The following is a 21,344-nucleotide window of genomic DNA, read 5'->3' on the forward strand; positions in this document are numbered from 1 at the left end:
GTGCACATATACAGTATAAAACAATTTAGGAGTGTATGAGAGGTATGTTCATCCTGAAACACTGCTGCACCAACCTTTGTGTTGAGTCCTACTACAGTAGGTGGCCTCACATTGGCCTTGTGGAGCACATGACAGTTTCTGATTAAACCCATGCTGCCAGTTGGCTCAGTAACCTATCAGCAGTGAGGATTTCTGATCAGGCTTCTGCAGGGGCAGCTAAGCAGGACCTGCAGCTCTTGTGTCAGATGGATTCGTTCCAGTTGCTCTCACTGGCTGTCACAGCAGAGCTGTAGCTGGACCACCTCTGTGTATGAAAGCACTCTGCAAACATGGTGAGTACACAAACTCTCTACAGCGCATGTTGGGCCTGGCACACACACAGCTGCTTACTGCTTCACACACCTGCTGAGATTACTTCTCTTGCAATGTCTGCAACCCCACTACATGCTGTGCTGCAGACTGACAAATACAGATGTTCAGATTATTTTAACGCTTGATTTCGAAAATGACATAAGCACCTTTTCTTGTGTCTCTGTGTGTGTATGTATGCATTAAGCCACGGAGTGTGATGTATCGAGGGGATTTAAGCCAGTGGGTATTGTCTGTGTGCTGTCCGTTCGCTCCACAGAGAGGACTGATTAGAGTGTTGCTATGATACCTGTTGATGTCACTGTTCTGTTTCAGGCGCTGATCGTGACATCTGTTTGTTTGTTTGGTTTGTAAGGATCACTGCTCATCTGGGGACAAAGCCTTGATTGTACTGTCTATTTGGGGAACATTGTGAAATGTTTCAAAGAGCAGTCAGGGCCATGAAGGCTGATTGAAATGATCATTTCTACCTTTACATCCATGTGACCTGCGTCATGTCTCATGATTAGGAGAGTGACCGAAGGGGGAGCCTCCCTCCCACCACATATTTTTGAACCGGTTAGTTTTTTAAACCAGGAATGCAGCCTCTCATTGTTTCCAGATGGGATTCAGTGCAACCAATCACAGTCTGTGTTTGTGAAACTGCCCCTTTGAAAATCTGCTGTACTATTACCCCCTGTCCTGCCCTACCAGGCTGGTAAGATCCAGAGTCTGAATGAGGAGGAAAGGGCCCACCTACTCCCCCTGCTACGCAATGCTCAGTGGGTGGAGGTTGTGGGACGGGACGCCATTTACAAAGAGTTTGTTTTTAAAGACTTCAATCAGGTTGGAAACATATCGTCAGTCAATGTGCAGTACTTATTTCACAAAACCCATATAACTACTGCATATTATGTATATATACAGAAATACATGATTTTTAGGATGTAATGTGCTTTTTTTTTTTTTTTTAAGGCTTTTGGTTTTATGTCCAGAGTGGCTCTGCAGGCAGAGAAGATGGACCATCATCCAGAGTGGTTCAATGTCTATAATAAGGTATAAAAGACTAATCATGACTCATGTGAAGGAGATTACATCCCTCAGGTTGGCTGCACTTTTCATAATCACTGAATATGTTACAGCTGAACATAACTGGTAACAGTAGCTAATCTGATATCTGCTAAAGCTAAAACAACACAAACTTTATTCATTTATTTTTTATTAATAAATTAATAATGTGTTACAGATGGATAACAAATATAACAAACGCTTGAAAGGTTTGCTTGACTCTTGCAGCTCCAGATTCTGACTCCTCAGACACAAGGCGTTCAAGTATAGCATCTTGTATATACATTTATTGCACATGTGATTGCAAGATACTGATAAAAGCTTTTAAATAATACATGTCATGGATGCAACACCTGTCACAGATTAATTAAAGATTTAGAAACTCCAAAATAACACTCATCATATCACATCTGGGATGGACATACTCAACATAATATATCAACTATCTTGTTTCCACACAAAAACTATTTTGTTATATAGCCTATCACGGCTTTGCATCAACTATCTCCTTTCACATGTTATCAATACGTGGTCATGCATCAACTATCTCATGGCCATACAATAACAATCTTGTTCCCAGGTGTTATATCTCATGGCCATGCATTATTAATCCATGGCTACACATAAATGTATGTTGAAACCACTGGGAGATTTTTCCCTGGATATCACCAGAGGGGCAAAGCTATGACTTAAAACTGGTATTTTATATCAAAGATGGACCCAAAGTCTACGTAATAATGTTAATGTTTGAGATCTGGCCTCATCCAGTCTTGTCTGCTGGATGTGTGAAAAGACAACAGTTATCCAACAAATAACTATGCCATAATTACGTCAACATCCACTTATATGAGAATAATGTGGTGCAGCTGGTTGCATTACCCCTAGTGCCTAAAAAGCAAACACAATACATTTTGGTTTTCTTAGTGTTTTTTAACTTCTCCCTAGTATGGAGCATTCTCAGCTATAAAGTACAAACTATGCTCATTTTCTCTTCAGAATTAGTTTTTTTCCACCAGATATTTTCAGATTTTAAAAGTAGTCCACATTACATTGACAATTTACTTTAAACCTGATAGTTTCTAAGTTTAAGCTTTAACTAACAATTCAATTGATTTCATTCTCTCTTCTTAATGACATTCCAGCTGCTAAATGTGCATAATGTTCTAGTTCAGGACAAATACATCACCTACATGTATCATGTATCACTTCGATGGTTGTTTAACTTGATTTTACTATCTTTGTTGTACTGTATGTGAAGGTTAGACTCTATAATGTCTTTAGGTAACTGCACTGGAGAACAACGCTGTTGGTTAAAGCAAGCTCAGTAAGCTTAATACCAAGACAATAAGCTTGTTGTAGTCATGTGACGAGTGTCATATGCACAGTTTGGCCTCTCTGCTCCATTTTCCTTGATGTGATGTGCCCCCAGGTCCAGATCACTCTCAGCACACATGACTGTGGGGGGCTGTCCCAGCGTGATATCACTCTGGCCACCTTCATCGATCAGGCCTCTCTGATGTGAGCCCACAGTGTCATATCCACAGTGAAAACAGAAGCACAGGAAGTCACAGCTCCACGTCTATTAATCCAACTGAGAAAGATGAGACCTATAAAAACCGAGGAGTATGCTCTCAAGGCATTTTGAAAAACGTAGCAGTCTGTAAAGTGTCAGGAGTAGTTTTAAAAATAGATTGTTAGTTTTACACATGATGAGATCATTAGCCGAACACATGGCAATTCTGAATTTAGTTCATTTCTCAGCATCCATTCTGGTGACCGGAGATAAGATTAACAGTGGTACTGTACATGTGCTTCTGTCACAACTTGTGTCTTATGGACCAGATGTTTTTGTACTTTACTGCGAGTAAAAAAGTAAACGGGTCTTTTCATGACTGAAAAATACCAGAAAATGATCTTCTCCTTAGACTGAATCAATTTTATTGAAAATACAACATTGTAGACCATTTGCTGTGATCAGGTGTTAAATGTTTTCTATGGATCATTTACATTTTCAGAAACTTCCTGACTCAAAATTAATCAGCTGACCAAGGACGCATGCTGACATGAACAGATATGACAAAGCTCTTTAAACCTTCAGAAACAACACAAAATTCACCATTACAAGCCTGGAATAAGACTGTATTTATTACGGGCTGTGGAATTAGACTGCATTATTATCAAGTGTTAATTTGTTCACCCTGTGTTTGTTTAAAAGAACAGCCGACACTGATGATGTTGCCAAAACCCTGAGGATGTTGGACAGAAAAACTGTTAAGACATCATGAGCTCAAACCTCTGAAGGCACAACAGAGGCGAATGCTCATTATTGCTACACAAACTGCAACAAAAGACGCCGGGACATGATTGTATTTTTTGACTTTTCAAAAATCAGTTACAATGTGTAGTCACAGAGACGAATTTACATAAACATTTTAATTCAAATGACATTTCTTTACCGTTTAATTGTAAAATTGTTGAGGCTCTTTCTCCAAAGCAAATGTAATGAAGTTCTTTTTGCACAGGCCCTGTCACAGTACTGTACGGGTCAATGGGCTGACAAAGATGAGGGTATGATCAGTCTTTTAGGCACTGACTAAAAGTTGGAAAAAATCCCAGCACATGTTAGAACCCAAATACATTCATGTCTCCTCTTTATAACTGCTCAGTATATAAAAAAGTGATTATCACCCAGTGGTCACACATATAGTTAAATTACACTAACAAGGCTGAAAGGCTTTTGCGTCTAATGTCTTATCTACTACACATTAATAATAGAGCATTCCCTTGGTTTCACTTCAGTCATTACATTCATAAAAACGCAACATATTGCACAAACATTGAAATTATTTCATGGAAATACACAGTTTTAACAAGCAATACTAGGAAATCACATGAGAGAAAGAGAACACAAGATCCTTTTGGTGTTACAGTATGCATCATTAAGTTGTTTAACCTGTTAGCACATGCGTGTGTTTCCCACTGAATGGATGTTTACCAAAAAATGTCCACATTCACACAGGGCAGTGGGGTTTTCCAAAGATAAAACTATCAAATCTGTCAGCCTGTGAATCAAAACCCTCCGTCACAGTGGATCTCTTTCCGTTCAGAATCTAAGAACACTTAATTTCAGAGTGCCTAATGCCCTGATGTTATGGAGTTTATATTAGAAATGAAAATGAATGTGTTTCCCTGTTAGAATGTGTTTCAGCGGATGAACAAATGACATCTGCATTGAGTAGAACTGAGGTAGATCGAATTAGGAGACAAATTATTTAAACAAACTGGTACACAGGAGACTTGATGCAGACCACACAGGAAATGCTGAGCTTCTGCTGCTTGATACTATAGAGTAGACTGAGGCTGGAAAAAGCCTTCAGTCCAGTCTGTTCAAACATGTTCAAGTCAATTTTTCCAAGTTCATGTCCTTCCCCAAATCTGAAAACAATCAATAATATCATCGAAGTGTAAATAATCTTTGGGTTCCACTACCAGCTTTCAAAATATTCCTGTCCAGCCTTATTTAAACTGTATCAGATAATAATGACATTAAAAGCTCCCAATATTTAAGTCATTCTCCCTCTGTCTACAAATCCAGCCACTGAAGATGGACCACGAATGCAGACTCACAACAAAACGAATGCCACCATGCTAAGTGCTAACAACTGAAAATACAAAAGGTTACAGAGAAATTTCTACCGTTATATCAGAACTGTGGTTTCAAGTGACTTACAGATGAGCCTGATAGTTTCTAATCAGGACAATGCAGTGCTTTTACAATAAAATTGCTGTTTTCTAGAGAACTATTACATAATTATTATTATTATAGTAGAACAAACAGCAAACCCTGAAGGATTTTTCATCAAACCTGGTGCCCTCTATCATCCAAATTCAGACTAGTCAAAATTTCCCAAAGATTTGCTATGAGAGGAGAAAATACCATTATGTCCAGGTTGGTGCTGCTAATGTAAGAGCACTCACTCTCGCATTGTTGTTTAAACGTGTTAATTTTTACTTTATACATTACAGTTTTAGTCTAAAATTATTTTGCTTTTACCTCTCAAGCTTATGCATATATGTGGAAATGACAATACAGCTGCCCTTGAAAGCTTGAGCTTGTGTAAAAACCAGACACCTCCATGTACAGGTGTGTAGAGCAGTACAGCAGGTTTTGTGCTAGAGGGCAGCACAGCGTTTCTAGCAAGCTTTCAGTGGTCTGTGTTTTTGTTGAGTCATCACAGGTGGTGAAGCAAGGATGGAAGGTTGAAATGTTGTGGCATTACGAAAACTGAATGGTTTTACTGTGAAATCAGTAGAAATTACAACAGACATATGTATTTTAAAACAATCTAAAATTGAAATGAACTTTGAAAACAAATGAAATACCTCATACTTCCACTAGATTAAAATTAAAAGACAAGAAAAGAAAAGAAAAAAAAAAACCTGTTTAGAACCAGCTTCTCTGTGCCACATTGGCACCGAGTTACAAGTGATTTCCCTCTGGGCTGATTAAAATGAAAATGGCTTGTGCTTCAACGATCTTTGCAGATGTTTTCTGTATGCCGTAAGTATGCAAATAAGGCAACTGTTGAGCGATGAGCATGTTTCCCTGCATGCATTGGGGTCGGGCCAGAAGGGCCCAATCCAGTTTTAGTGGGCGTTGCCATTTCCGTTCATGTGGCTGGTGTTTGTTTTGATCTCAGTGCTGTAGAGACAGTCCAGGAAACCTCGGGAGACCTCAGTCACCATGGATCTGTCTGGGATGGACTGGGCCATACCATAGATTGCTCCCTGAGAAGCAGGAAGACAAGTGTGTGTACAAGTACAAGTTATTAAAAGAAAGAAAAAACACATGCTTTTCTATTGTTGGTATAACCACCACTTCCACAACTTGACAACTTTTGCTAGTATTCGCCTACATTTCCCAGCATACCATTAAACAAGTCCTAGAGAAAAGCTTTTCAGATCTGCATGCACATACTCTGGAGGGAGCAAGAAATATGGTTGGCCTAGGGCTTCTCGAAGTCTGACAATAATCAAGACATATCCCCTCTATGCATCACCTGCATCCCTGTAACTTTGCTGTACTCTCCTGGGTGTGCAGGCCTCACTGTTACAGCCTAGTTAATTGAAATTAAACGAGTAAATAAAACTGTCTCATGAATAAAATAACTGAAATTGCAAAATACACAAAGAAATTCAAAAATAAACCCAAAATGTGTCCATTCACGTACTCTCTATTATGGATTATTTTAAGCTGCAGCCTACACAACTTAAGATCCTGCTGTTTAAAATGATAAAACTCAGGAAGTAGGCCATTGTGAACACAGTATGAAACACTCATGTGTCAGTCTTTATAAAGACTACTTTAACATGATAACTAATTATTGAATACCAACGTGAATATGCTCTTAGTGTCTATTATATCAGGTACACCTGTACAGACTAATGCAGTACAACACTTTTACTACATAAAACAACTTTTATGATGCTGATAATGTTTAGTTTTGCTTGATACCATCACAAATGTATGATTTCAGTTATACAGCATAGCACTGAAGTCTTAGTGGTGTTACCCTAAACTGTGTTTCTAATATGCTGCTCTTGTCATGTGTACATGGGGAGGACAAAACTTCACATCTCAGTATAATATCATCAGTACAACAATACTTTTAACTAGGGCCTCAGTAATAAAAATATCACATAAAAGGTAGAATTTATGGCAGAGTGGCTGAATTGAAATGCATTTGATTGTACAGATGTACCTATTAAAATGCTTTTGAATATTGAGTGCATGAGTGTGACTTCATTAGTAGTGTGAGCAGAGCTAGCTCACCATTCCTGTGGTTTTCTCTTTGGGATTCTTCATGATGATAGCAACCTGCTCTCTGACATCACGAATAAACTGATCAGTGACACCCGGCTGGGTGTGCAGAACTGTGCAACAGATGTGGATGCTGTGAAGGAGGAGATGATACGTTGATACAACAGTAAACATTTGTCATATCAATCTGTCCATTTACTACTATTTGTTTTATATTTACCTGGATGGGAACTGCAGTGTGTTCAGATTCCAGCCCTTAGACGTCAGTGCATTAGACAGCCGGAAAATATCGAAAACATCTGAGCCTATTGCCACCACTGACACCTCTGGATCTCCAAACACAAACACTCCTTTTATCTTGCGGATTCTATCAATGAGAAAAGAAAGACGAATAACTGTTAGAGATGATACGACAAATTATGCTTTTGCTATTGTTTATGTAGCACAAAATGACTTCGATATCCCTGAACTGAGCCTTTTACTCTGTTTTGATTTTTCGCGCCGTGCTGATGATCTTCCTGGTGGCATCTACGTATCTGTTCTCTCCCATGTAAATCATAGTTGCCCAGCAGGCGGCGATGATTCCTCCTGGCCTGGAGCCTGCTACAGATGGCGACGCGTAGATCCCGCCCTGCCAGTCTGGAGCTACATAGTACTGGTAGTGACGGTACTTTTTATCACTGTAAAGGATCACTGATGAACCTTTGGGGGCGTAGCCATACTGGAGAGGAATGTGACACACATCACAATATTAAAATAACTATGAAAGTACAGTCTGAAGCCCTTTTAAGACTAGAACTGGCCTTTAAATTGATTACTGTGTAACACATAGAATGCATGAATTTGTTATTAGATATCATATCTTCTGTGTTTATTAGTTCGGAAACAAAAAAACATGAGTAACTAAGATCAAAAGAAGCACTGACTGCATTAAAACAGCCACTCCTTACCTTGTGAGTGTCTGCAGAGATGCTGGTAACACCTTTTACCCTGAAGTCAAATGGGGCAAGTGGGTACCCAGCCTTGGCCATAAAAACGATGAGAAAACCTCCCAGACAGGCATCCACATGCAGTGGGACGTTGTAGCGCACAGCCAGCTGGAACATACCGAGGGAAAGTGTCAGATCTGACTTTCCTGTTTTTATTTCAGAACACATTTAGAAGGAAAATGTTTCACTACTTCTTCTTCTGACCTTTGCTACTTCTTCAATGGGATCTATGATTCCATGAGGAAACTGAGGCGCTGAGCACACAAGCATGGCCGTGTTCTTGCTGATGGCTCTCTTCATAGCCTTGAAAAAGAAAACATGCTGATAACTAATGTCCAAGAACAGCAGACAATTAGCACAGTGTCTGTGTATCACCTACTCTCACCTTCACATCTACTTTCATAGTTTTCTTGTCAAGGGGAATGTGAACAAGTTTCATCCCAAAGTAATGTGCTGCTTTGTCAAAGGCTGCATGGACACTCACTGGTGCAAGACTTCACAAACAAAACACAAAAATAATGTTACAGCTTTCTCAAGCAAACAAATTCGAGAACAAACCTTGACACAGGCCTGTGTCTTATAAAGCACATCTTACATTTCAGGGTATTTGATGCCTCGTTCATATGCCATATCTCTGTACGCCTTGCAGGCCATGAGAATGCTCTCGGTTCCTCCCGAAGTCACCTGAGCAAAGCAGAAGTAAAGATATTGGGTCTAACTTTTCTTATTTTTCACACATTTTGGAAGCATATGCTATATAGTGACTCACTGTGCCACAGGAGTTAGGTCCACCGTGGAAAAGTGTACAAGCCATTCGAACAACCTCCGCCTCCATCTTTCTTACCCCAGGAAAGATGTCTGGGTGAAGGGGGTTGCTCCATGCAAAATCTCCATACACCTAGTAACATGAGAGGTACAGAGTTGCATAAACTCCAGTTTGTTTTTTTTAACAAACACAGGCTGGCAGTAATCTTATTTAAAGGAACAGAAGTTGTTTCTCAAAAATCACAAAAAAGAAACAAAAAATAACTTTGTCAAAATGTATTCAAGTTCGACCTTGACTGCCCATGCTTGGAATGCCAAATTCCAGAGATGTATAAAAGGATGCGTACCTTCACCAGCAGTTTGGTCAGCGTTTCATCTCCCCAGTAGACTGTACCAGACACACAGCCTTTCTCCCATTGTACCTCATCTGCAACGACACAGCGTCATTTCAGAGATCATTGCTTTTCTCCAACTAAATCTCTTATGAAAGAGAGATGAGATTTCTTCTGAGTAATGAAACTTCACACTGAGCGTTAACACTGATGCTCTGTAGGAAGTGACATGAAAAGACAAGTGATCCATGAGGCAAAGCACAGGGATGGATGATGACTTACTCAGGCTCTTGTATTCTTTGATTTTCTCCAAGACTTGGCTCTGAGAGAGACCTGTAAGGGGCAGCTCTTTAGTGTAGCTCATCCCATCCTTAAGAGTAAACAGACTAGCCGACATGTCATCCAAAGCCTTGTTCAGCTGGCTCTGAATCTGCCATAAAGAGAGGGCAGAGTCACTTTCGAGGCTGGAACAGTCTCTGCATGCAGTAAAAATAACTACCAAGAATAGAGTAACTATGTTTCATACTGAACACGACAACATGTCCATTCTGCTATCAATATTTCATGTCAAGTTCTCGATACAGCCTGAAACCGGACTCTCTGCTTGTGACGTGATGACCAGAAGTAACCTCACTGTTATCACCAGTGCATGATGGTAAATGTGCCAAAGGTCTGTCCCCCCCTCCCAAAACTCCCCTGCATGCTGCACTCAGTCATCCAAAAGTGACTCATAAGAGCCTCAGACAACAAGAGTCAGTACACATCTGCTTGGAAAAGAGGAACAGATTTACCACTGATACTTACTGCCATGCCAATAAAGGGTATTTTTCTGATGAGTCGAAAGCCTCGCTTCTTGATTCGGGATAGGAGACCTATTAGCCAAAAACACAAGCCAGCAGCTGTGGTGAAACCTTGGCACACATTCACCCACAAATATTAAACAGCTGACTGTGACCTATAATCACAAGTCAAGACAAGACGTGCTCTGGGGAAATCTGACCCATATTCACAAAGCCTTTTATTCTGACCCTCAAAGCACTGAGTACATGTAGCTAATTTCCTCCATGAAAGCTTCCCTCTCTAACAGCTGTACACGGGTGGAGCTGACCTTGTTCCTGAGGAATTCAACCACTGACTGATTGATAGCAGATCCAGAAAGTCTTGTTAAAGGTATTGCTCTGTCAAACACACTTGAGAAACAAGTACTAGAGGATACTAACTGCATGCCATTCATTATATTGAATAAATTAACTGTGTTTTTTAACCGAAAGCTACTCATTGTTCAGACCACATTTGCAGATTACAGTGCAGCTCGAGATGCTTTGTGAACATGGCCTCTACAATTTTAGGAGGCTGCTAGCCTATTTTGGCTGTTATCATCTCTGATCCATTCTCCAGAAAGCCTGCTTCGGAGCCATCTGTCCCATATGAAACATTTACTTTCTTGCTGGAAGAGGAAACCCTTGACCCAGACTGCTCCCAGCGTGGTGATGACGGCCGCTCCGATGATCTGCCACGGCTCCAGGTCGGCGCAGCGGGAGTTGACCTGCCGTCGGGCCTCCTCCACATACAGCAGGAACATCTCCTTATAGACCTCCAAGGCACTCTGAACACAAAAACATATATGATACGTTAAAGCTGTGGGGAATTAGGGGCTGCCTCTAAAAGTCAGTATCTTGTGTTTTACATCAAGCTTTGCGGCACACGTTCTTTTTTTCAGTAATTACACCATAATCAGCACATTAGCTCATGTGACGCTTGCAACACTGGCGAAGTACCCCCCTTATATTTTGAAGTTAGTCAGTCAGAAGTTAGTGATCATTTGATGCCGTCATGACCAATTTATCTCAAAATGAGAAAAACAATTCAAGTCCAGTTACTTTTAGTGAGAATTTCTTGATATAAAACGTGTGATTACATGAGTGCCCACACCTCACATGTTCCTATGCATTTACAGTATAATGAAATATCTGAACATCAAATAATCTAGCACAAAATACATCAGTCCAGGCCCTAAATCTCGATGTTTAATAGATTTTTCATTCGGACAGTTTAACTGCGTGTTGTCTCTGTAAAGGTTGTGCTGCTAACAGTCAAAGTATGCTCAGTAAACAGGCAACTAGACAACTAGAAAGATTTCAGAATGACTGATAATACATGCATCAGAAAAATCATTCCAACAACAGAACAATTTTCTCCAGCATTAGAAAATACTTTCACAGTGTGCTGCAGCAACCTGAATGAGTAACATTAACATTGTTTCATAGCCAATTTTATCTATGTATAGCTCAATATCCCATTCAAAAAAGAAATGTACTTATATTGAAAGACATAGTACAGACATCTACTTCCTTTCGCACTAACACTTTTAGCATTGGGAAAACACTCTCAGCTTAATGGGCGATTATCACCAGACTCCACCCAGCGCCCAAACTGAAAACAACACATCCAGCAATCAATCAGGAACACACAAGACAGACAGTTCTCCTTTTAAGAGACTGAACTACTGCTGATCTTGTACATTTAGGTCTAAGCCAGATCACCAATAAATGCAAATTTGTCAATCTGAATGCGAATGCAGCAATTTCACAGCCCGAGACGATCTAACTGACTCCTGAATGCTATTTCATAAGAACGGCAAAATTATCTGTTTATCTCTCCCCTGTGGTGTGTTTATGACACAGTGCTGGGTAGGCTGATAGCAAGATCACTGGTTTCTACATCTCAGCAACAATCAGAGGGGAAAAAAGCTTAAGGTTCAAAAGACAATATATTAAGTAATCACAATTTGTGCTGCCTGAAATACATCACCCCATAAGAGTACAACTAGGCGAGTTGTGCAATGCACACACTGTGCTTTTTATGGCTTTTTAAGTTTTTCAATCTTTGTGGACTGGAACTGTGAATTAGAGCTAGTTTCACTTATAAAAAGCATTTTGAGTTTGCTATTAACAAGAGTCATCGGCAGATGTGAACCACAGCTAACAACAACAACAAAAAATGAGACGAATTATGATCAGTAGTTTCATAAAGCTAGAACAAAATACACACACAAAATACTGTTGCTGGTCAGATCATGTCACAGTTAGACAAACCTTCTGTAAAAGGGGATGACTTATTTCTGAGGCATCCAGATAAGGTGACTCCAAATACACAAATGATTTGCATTTGTGTCTCTGGGGTGTCTTTGTGTCTTGTGTCTTTTATACCTCACTTAATCAGTGAGGTATAAAAGAAGCCAAGGGAGCAACTAAAGGCTTAGAGGAATCACTGCAGCTGATAAATATCCGTTCATGGCTCCACTAAATACAAATCATGGTGCATGATGTCCATGGCAGGACACCACAGAGGAAGCTGCTGCTCTCCAGAAAAAGCACCTTGACAGTCCACGACACTACGGTTTGGGAAGAACAAGCAGCACTAAGTATGGTGTATACAGAGCCCTGCATGCTAACAGGAAAACATCATCCTAAAGGTGATGTAAGGTGGAGAGAGCACCATAATTATGGCTACTTTACCACTTGCCATCATCGTGGGCAAAATGAATTCACAAGTTTACTAAGGTTACCTAAAGGATAATGTCAGGGTGAATGTCCTCTGGCTCAAGTTCAGAAGAAGCTGGATAATACAGGAGAACAACTGAAACATCGAAGTAAATCCACAAGAAAATCCATCCATCCATCATCTATACCCGCTGATTCCTATTTAGGGTCACAGGGATCAGCTGGAGCCTATCCCAGCTCTCTCTGGGTGAAAGGCAGGGGTACACCCTGGACAGGTCACCAGTCCATCACAGGGCCACATAGAGACAAACAACCTCACACACTCACACTCACTCCTATGGGCAATTTAGAGTCACCAATCAACCTGACATACATGTTTTTGGACTGTGGGGGGAAACCAGAGTACCTGGAGAAAACCCACACAAGCACAGGGAGAACATGCAAACTCCACACAGAAAGGCCCCTGATGAGTTTCAAACTAGGAACCTTCTGGCTGTGAGGCAACAGTGCTAACCACCAATCCACCGTGCTGCCCCTCCACCACAAAATGTCTTCAAAAAAACAAAGTCCTCGTTCTGTAGTGGGCCGGTCAGAAGCCAGACCATAACCCAGTAGAGATGAGGACGGCATGAGGAGAGAGCCGCTCACACCAGGCGTCTTAAATATATATGTCTGAACTGACGCAGTCCTGTAAGAAAGAATGGGCCAAAAACTGGTAGCACTTGTTTGGGAAAACTGTTGCCAAAGGAGGTTCAACAAGTTATTGAATCCAAGGGTTCACTTATTTTTGCCACCAGCACTATGAATATTTAATGGGTGTGTTCAGTGAAGACAACAGAAGAATATAATTGCTTGTGTGTATTAGTCTAAGCAAACTATGTTTACATGTCTCACCAAACGGAGGATCAGGGCTTATTTTATGACCAATAAATGCAGTAAAACCAGGTCATTCCAAAGGGCTCACTTGTTGTTTTTTTTTTACCAGCGTACCTGCCTGTTTAGATAACACATTCTCATACAGGTTTGGTGAGGTCTCCTGCATAGACACGAGGTTGAAGTAATGGAAAATAAGCCATTATCATGAGCAGACTGTGAGGCTTGACGTGATTATATCTATGTAAAGGTCGAGTGCAGGTGCAAAGCCCATCAGCGATCGCTGCCATGCATGTGTCATAAATGAATTATTACACGGTTTTATCTAACATCAGTGCAAAAAAGCAAATCTGTCTCATAAGACCCAAACCTCTTTGTGTTTCCAGCACACTTTGTGCCTGTACTCCACCATCAAGTCCACCCACATTTCTCCTAACCATTCAGTGCTCTCTTTGCCTCAGGAAAACTTAAGCCAAGTTCACACAAAGACTCTTGTACCAGCATTGTCCTACTCATTGTTGAGCAGCTGACGCCCGTTCCTTTGCTCCCCCTCATAGAGCATTTGATTATTCTGCTAAGGAGAGCTTTGTTGTCTCAGAGGGGAGGTCATGTTCTCATGGAAATGTACTGGGTGTGAGGTGGCTGCTCCTGGTTACATCAAGTAAAAACAGACCGCGAGCACATCGCCGCCACGGCTTATATTCAAAGAGAAACACAGAGGTCCCTCAGGGGGGAGTAATTACAAGTGTAGTGAGTGGAAAGTCTTGGGCTGTACTGACATGAACTGATGTTTAGGCCACGATAAAAGTTTTTACTTGTTCTTTCCCCTGTTTGAATCCACCCGGGGGGGAGCCCAGCCGGTGACACGCAGTTAGGGGCTTCATTTTGCACTGACAGCAGATCTGTGTCAGACCAGCCGCCCTCTGGTGCCGAGCCCTTTGTCCATCTGCTGCTGATCTACTACGACCATCAACAGAAGTTGATTCTGCTCCTTTAAGGAAACCCCCACAAATCTCAGTGAGTCTCTGGTGGTCACACTGAGACTGGTGTGCTTTGTTTAAACTTCCTGCAGGTTTGTATTGAGCAGGATCTAATTTTAAACTGTGACTGCCACAACAAACAATAGGAAACAGCTTTAAGCCTTCTACAAAGGAAGTACTCTGCACCACCAGACACCTCATCAAAACAGAAGTCAGAAGAGTTTCATGCAGACATTTACAGGCTGACGCTGTTAGTTTCCTTTATTGTGTTGTTATATGCGAGTGTGAAAACACAACGAGGCTTCTCTGGTGCAGTGTGTCCCATCTCAGGGGTCAAAGTATCAGCGTAGTGTTAATGTCTCTCCGTAAAGTAGCAGAGTGCGGCTCTAATGGAAAGGGGGGGCAGCTCTCTGTTTGTGGACTAAGAGCATCCCCGAGAGTTGAGCCAGTCGACTCTTTAGCTCACTTCACTACCGAGAAGCAGCTCTTCGTCCAAGCAGACTGAAGTAAAGCAACACCTACCCAATAATCCATGTTATCGAGGCGAACTCCCGCACAAAGTCCTCTCTTGTCGTCTGCCCCTGGGGAAAGTCACCTCCTGCAGCCTGTTCTGAGTCCCCGGCTGAACACGAACATACTACACCAAGACAGCAGCAAGCTAGCCTGATTCAGGAAGTAAGGAGCGGGCCGCCCCCATGTCGCTGCGCTCCTCCTGCGCATGTGCGGATCTGACAATGCTGTGGCTGCGCGTAACTCCACTGCGGCTCGCTGTCCGCGCAGCGCCGCATGATTTGTAGATCTGGGGGTTCTGAAACGTGAGCGTTGCACGTTTTGTCGCTCACAACTGGATGAGTTAGCAAAGACCCGATGCTGCGTCCAAATGCCCCTCGTAAAATGCTCCTCCCAGTCGTTTTGCGCAGTCAACGATAACCGCACGTCACATGAGCTTAGCAAAACACGGCTATTGAATCTGTTGTATTTTTCTTCCTTCCAGTCCAAGTCTGTTTAGAAATTAGAAATCAGATAACGAAGATGATGTCAGTAAGGAAAACGAACAAGAAAAACGCCTTGTTTCCTTTGACTTATACGTTTACGTAATTGACAAAATAGTTTTTTTCTTGCTTTTTTTTAACTTAGAATGAAAGTTTTGAATGAAGCGAGCTGAATGTTGTGATTGATGTGCCCCTTCTTCAAATGAAAGTCATCATAACATACTTAAGGATTTTCACAGTAAAAGCTCCCTTGTGTCTGCTCTGGCTCAAGGACAAGGAACGTTGAGCGTTTATTTTGGTGAGATAATGCCATTGGTTTAAATGGTTTATCGGTCTAAGATGTAGCACAATTTTCTCAGCTCATACGGCAACCTTAAAGTAACTATAATTCTTAGGTTTGTCTAGAAAATTTAAATAACCACTGAACCACTGCCAAAACTAAAATATCAGAAAAAACATAAGGAAAAATGAATATAGAAATAAAGAAGACTGTGCCTGACAGCAAAAGAGTTAATATAATTGATGAGGGGATGACGAGTAAATTTAGAAAATTCAGATTATTCTGTGGCACACTCATAGAGCCAGCTGTGTGGGCTGAACACATTTGTTGTTAGTTTATTTAAAAGCATCAGTTAATGTTGCTTTACGGCTGTTAAATGGTGTTATATAGCGCCTCCAAGCAGTGGAGCAGTGACACTGCAGCCAGCAATAAAATGCAGAGACATGGCACTGTAATAGTAAGTATACACAAATGAACCAGTGGAGCTGCAGTCTTCTGCCAGTGCAGCGTGATGGGACCAACACCAAAAAACTGGGTCAGTGAGTGGAGCTTGGGTTCTCGGGACGAGAGAGAACTGTTAGTTGTCAGCGCCGCAGGCAGGTTTGTAGTCTTAGGTAAGGCCTGTGGTGATTAACGCTCCTGTTGTCTTGCGTCAGTGTGACCCATTTTCAAAAGTTAATATGTCATAACTTTGGTTTTCTTCCATATAATTGACTAAAATAACATGGATGGTTCCCTACTATGCTCTTTGCAAGTAAAATTAATTATGACTATTTTTGTTGAATTGTGTGTGTTTTATTAAAATTTATAGCACCTGTGGTCTTCCTGGGTCAATTTGACCCAGCCACATGTAGTGGTGCAGTGGGTTAATTACTATACCAGAGGTGGGCACTGAGGGCCACTGCTCTGCTTATTTTCCAAGTATCCCTGCCTTACCAATGCTGATTACCTGGGTCAGGTGTGTTCTGCCAATCAGAAGCTGGAAGGTACCAATTAATTTTGTCTTCTCCCTCTGTATGCTAAGCTGCTATGTGCCTTGTTGTATTTGTACTTGTTTATCGTTTTTTTACTTATCTAAGTTTATTTTTGCATTTTGTATATAGTGTTTCTCTGTATGCACCAAGGGTCTGAGAGTAATGAAAATTTGATTCTCTGTATGTGCTCTACATGTGGCAGAATGTCAATAAAAGAGACTTTGAAACTTCCACCCTCATATGAGATGGTATGTGCCAGCCTATGATTGGCTGAACACACCTGATCCAGCTAATCAGCAGTGGGTAGTACAGAGATAGTAGGAAAACAAGCAAGGCAGTGGCCCTCAAGGAACATGGATTGCCCACCCCTGTACTATATATATATGTGCTATACAGCACAATGAACATATTTATATACACATCCCAACCCCCAAATGACCTCTAACACACACACACACACACACACACACACAGCTTCAAAGCTACCAATGTGTAAACGTGATTTGCTCACAACTTCTGATTATATTTGCTGCCATTAAAAAAATTAAATGGTTTCAAAACAATATCTTGACTAAACTTTGATATATACAAGTCTGTGATATTCCATCTACTTGTGTGCCTCTAATCATAACCATAGTGAAAATAATTCAGAATTTTGTTTTTTTTTACTCAAAAATGAGGCATAATTTTATTAAATTTGATTTAAATGAGGTCTATCATACTATACATTAAAAAATAAGTGTAAAATATATGTTATGTTGGAAACAAGTTCACTAAAAAGATCAAACTAAAACACTGATGATCATTTTATACCTCATGCTTTATAAGCAGTCAAAACATACCAGGCCAATTTACCCGGGAGGACAAAAGGTGCGTGGTAAATTTGAAGACAACACGAGGGTTAAGACGCCCTGAAGAGTTAGTACATCTCTTTTATATCACAGCACCAACAAGCCACAATTAAAGACAGGCTACTTTAAATCTTTTGAATTTTCCCTGTAGATTATAGCCTCGGGGCTCGCAGGTTACCACATATATGATGGGATGCCTTCTTCTAATAACTATTGCCTCTAAGGATTTAACAATTCACTCCGATTTGCCATCCATGAGTGAAAAAGGGAAACAGGTCTACATGGGTCCACATTTATAGCTAAAAGAGCATCTTTATCAGTCAGTAGTTAAAATAGTGTAGATATGTAAATGTGGTGTAGCCTGTTAAAGGAACGCAGTGTAATATGTGTAGTAAACGGTGAGATATTTCCTGTAGATTTGACCACAAATATGTAAAGACCTGTTGGATTTCACTGAGGACCCCCTTTAAAATAAAACAGCCACCCCCCCCGTACGAGCGTGTAAATGCTAATCTTAAAAAGATAAATTTTAAATTTAAAAATGAATTTGGACCTAATGTTAGATTTCTTCTGAGGACTTCACCCATAAAAACATGAAGAGTAATAAAACATCAGCGTTTGGTTGTTTTTATCTTTAAAAAGCCACAAATAAACGCGTGTTCAGCATTGAAAAGCTATCAAAATGAAAGGAACAACATGCTGCATTAGTTTAGGGGATGAAAGGGGCGACATGCAGCCACAGCCTCCTTCGTGCTTAAAATCCAACATAAAAAAAACAGTCTCGAAAAGACAACTATTCCACTTTAATTGGTGTACACTGTCTTCAAAAGCTGAGGTGAGAGGTACAATGCACTGCTTGTGAAAGGAATCTCCAAAGCACATTAAAAGTGAATTACTTCTTGTCTAAAGTGTGCTCGGGGTCATTCTGGTCACGACGCACGCACCTCTCCAAAAGCGCACACGTCTCCAAAGGCGCACTCCATACTTTCTAAAAGGCAGTCACATTGTTGTGGGGTTTCACAAGAGGTGTGCATATGGCATCCGGGTTGCAATTAAATGTTTTTAAGATGTATTTTCCTTTCTTGAAGAAGTTTCCTTTTTCTTTCTTTCTCTCCCGGCAGCTCGTTGCCAGAAGGAACAAGAGGAGGGGGCACATTGAATGGCTTCGCTTCTAGTTTGGGATGACAACAATCTGGTCAGCGAGTTGTTGGACTTTGATTGCCCCCCTCAAAAAGTCCTTCAAACAAAAAGCTGAAGACGAAAATAAAGCCCCACCTGGTACCTCTGTTTGCTAAAATAATAATAAATAGATTTCGTTTAATAAATAAGCAAAGGAGACTGTAAAGTGAAGTAGTAGAGGAAGTATTAATCAGGAGCATCGGGCAGGTATCACCTGCTCCGGAGCTTGCTGAGTTTATTGTTAAATATTGTTAAATCACTTTTCGTACCAAGTCTGCTCTGATATCTGCTATTTCCACAGCAACTGGGCGCTTATGTTTGCCTATACTTTGCATAACAAGCAGGATACTACAGCAAACTGATAAAAATCAAGGAGAGAGACTGACAGCTTCAAACCCACACCTGTCCATGATATCCGAATATAGATTTGGCATCGATGATTATTTGTAAAGTGGTAATATTCAGTTTACTTTAGCTTTTTCGTGCCTTTTATAACAGCATGGCACCATCTCATATCTCACTCGTGTATTTGTCCAGTTTATTGAAAGCATATGGTTATCAGATTGTTCCCAAAACACATATTTAGACAGAAAGTTAAGGAGAGCTTTTTGTGATCCTTTGTTGGCAATTGTAAATCATGTTTGAGCTCTGCCACACTCCGCCTCACCAAAGCCGAAACGTGTCTGCATGTTGTTGACGTGTTTTACTAATCTTTAACGTCCTGAAAGTAAAGATTTATTATAGAAATGTAATGCGTCACTGGGCTGTGGCCATTGTGGACATGTTTTTGGAGATGTCAGAGCGCACACACACAGGCGCACATTAGAGAAGAAATCGAGCTTTTATTGTTGTGACACACTACAAGACCCTTTGTACTATCACTTGACACAACAGGTTTCACCCTCTCAAATCCTCTTTGTTAAGTGGCCCCATGCGTAATTGTATGTGCCCAATTACCGGAGCTTTGCGCCCTAACGCAGCAATCAATAGTTTGTTCACACATATGTGGGGTTAAAAATGAACATTTCCCTTGATATAGATGAGATTTTCTGAGTTAACACACAGATTTTTCTTCCTTGAAATAACCTACGGTACCTCTGAAGGAGGGACTATTTTTTCATCCGTTTAAACTTCTTTAATGATAACCTTACCAGCTCATGTGAAATGCGCACAATCAAAAATACCATTGTACCTGATTCTTTAACGATAAACAATTTAAATGAGAATAATCGTGGAGATGCTGTTGTTTTCACGCTGGTTTGCAGACCTGCGGGACACTTGGAGTTGATTTTAGAAGCCAGTTTGACGAGCTACTATGACCACAATATGTCCGCATGGCATGTGCCAATATCTTGTGCGTAAAATGTGGCATTTCAAGTACCCCTTAAGAACAGAGCGCTGGTAGCATTTACAAAAGCAAAATCACACCCCCTGCTTAGAAAATGTTTCAATTCGTAAAAAATAAACTAATATACTAAATATGTTCATACCTTCTGCATTTGAAAAGGTCATTTTTTAACATGAAGACATTATGGGGAATACGGAGGATATTGCATCGCTGTGAGCATCCAGTGGAACTGAACGATCACATCTATACTGATATGTATCATATACTTATACAGTGTTTGATGGGAATAAAAATGATCCAGCCTTAAAAAGAAGAACATTGTTGTTTGCTTTTCTCCGCGTTTTGCTCCGGAAAACCACAGAAACCAGATTTTAAGGTGTTTTTACCAGTAGCAAAGGAACTGAAAAGTGGAGGAGCAGCGAACAAGATGCAAACAAGATGTGACCAGTTTGTATCTGGTTTAATAGGAAAAGTTAAGATAAAAACCCACAATACAAAAACCAGCAGTTGTCCTCTATGGTGCCTGATTTTTAGATATTACTTCCAATCTGGACAATATGTAGGATCTCTGGGATTTGGGCGAATGGTATTCATTTCTACGACAAGCGTGATATTGTAAATTGTAATATTATCACATAATATGTATATTTGACGGAATATGACACAAAGAAACACAACACTATGAAAAATAAGAAAGAGAGCGAGAGGGTGAAGGACGCGCTGCCTGGAAGCTGATTGGCCACTTGACAGGCGCTGTTGATTCAGGCGTCCAGCGGGGAAAAAGATAAGATAAAGGCCATATAAAATGACAGAGATGCGCATCCATCCCTCACTGTCAGCTGCACACTGACTGCTGCCACCAGCTAAGACAGGATTATCGAGCACGGCACGGTCTCTATAGCTTCATCTGTCACTAGTGCATAAGGTAAGTGCAAATAAATAAATCCTTCTGAGGTTTCTGTTAATCTGTTACTTGTTCCCTTTCACATAGATTTTAGTACAGTTACATGTTTATTCTGCCCCAGTAAAAATAAAAAAGCT

At 40.7% G+C, this 21,344-nt stretch overlaps 2 protein-coding genes across 2 annotated transcripts; one reads left to right on the forward strand and one right to left on the reverse strand.

Annotated features, from left to right (window-relative positions):
- Positions 1-197: 197 nt before the first annotated feature.
- Positions 198-3,318, forward strand: pcbd1 (pterin-4 alpha-carbinolamine dehydratase/dimerization cofactor of hepatocyte nuclear factor 1 alpha). The gene is made up of 4 exons (XM_026309201.1): positions 198-332; positions 1,063-1,194; positions 1,324-1,404; positions 2,846-3,318. The coding sequence occupies exons 1-4, from the start codon at positions 330-332 to the stop codon at positions 2,936-2,938; spliced, it is 309 nt and encodes a 102-aa protein (XP_026164986.1). The 5' UTR covers positions 198-329; the 3' UTR covers positions 2,939-3,318.
- A 225-nt stretch (positions 3,319-3,543) lies between these two features.
- On the reverse strand, positions 3,544-15,356 carry sgpl1 (sphingosine-1-phosphate lyase 1). Its single transcript, XM_026309200.2, has 14 exons — positions 15,202-15,356; positions 10,764-10,929; positions 10,128-10,195; positions 9,606-9,753; positions 9,339-9,418; positions 8,996-9,124; positions 8,822-8,910; positions 8,612-8,720; positions 8,431-8,529; positions 8,188-8,334; positions 7,720-7,958; positions 7,458-7,604; positions 7,250-7,370; positions 3,544-6,204 (listed from the first exon to the last, which is right to left on the reverse strand). The coding sequence occupies exons 1-14, from the start codon at positions 15,211-15,213 to the stop codon at positions 6,064-6,066; spliced, it is 1,695 nt and encodes a 564-aa protein (XP_026164985.1). The 5' UTR covers positions 15,214-15,356; the 3' UTR covers positions 3,544-6,063.
- Positions 15,357-21,344: the final 5,988 nt, after the last annotated feature.

Source organism: Mastacembelus armatus, chromosome 15, assembly GCF_900324485.2.
Source record: "Mastacembelus armatus chromosome 15, fMasArm1.2, whole genome shotgun sequence".
Lineage (NCBI taxonomy): Eukaryota > Metazoa > Chordata > Actinopteri > Synbranchiformes > Mastacembelidae > Mastacembelus > Mastacembelus armatus.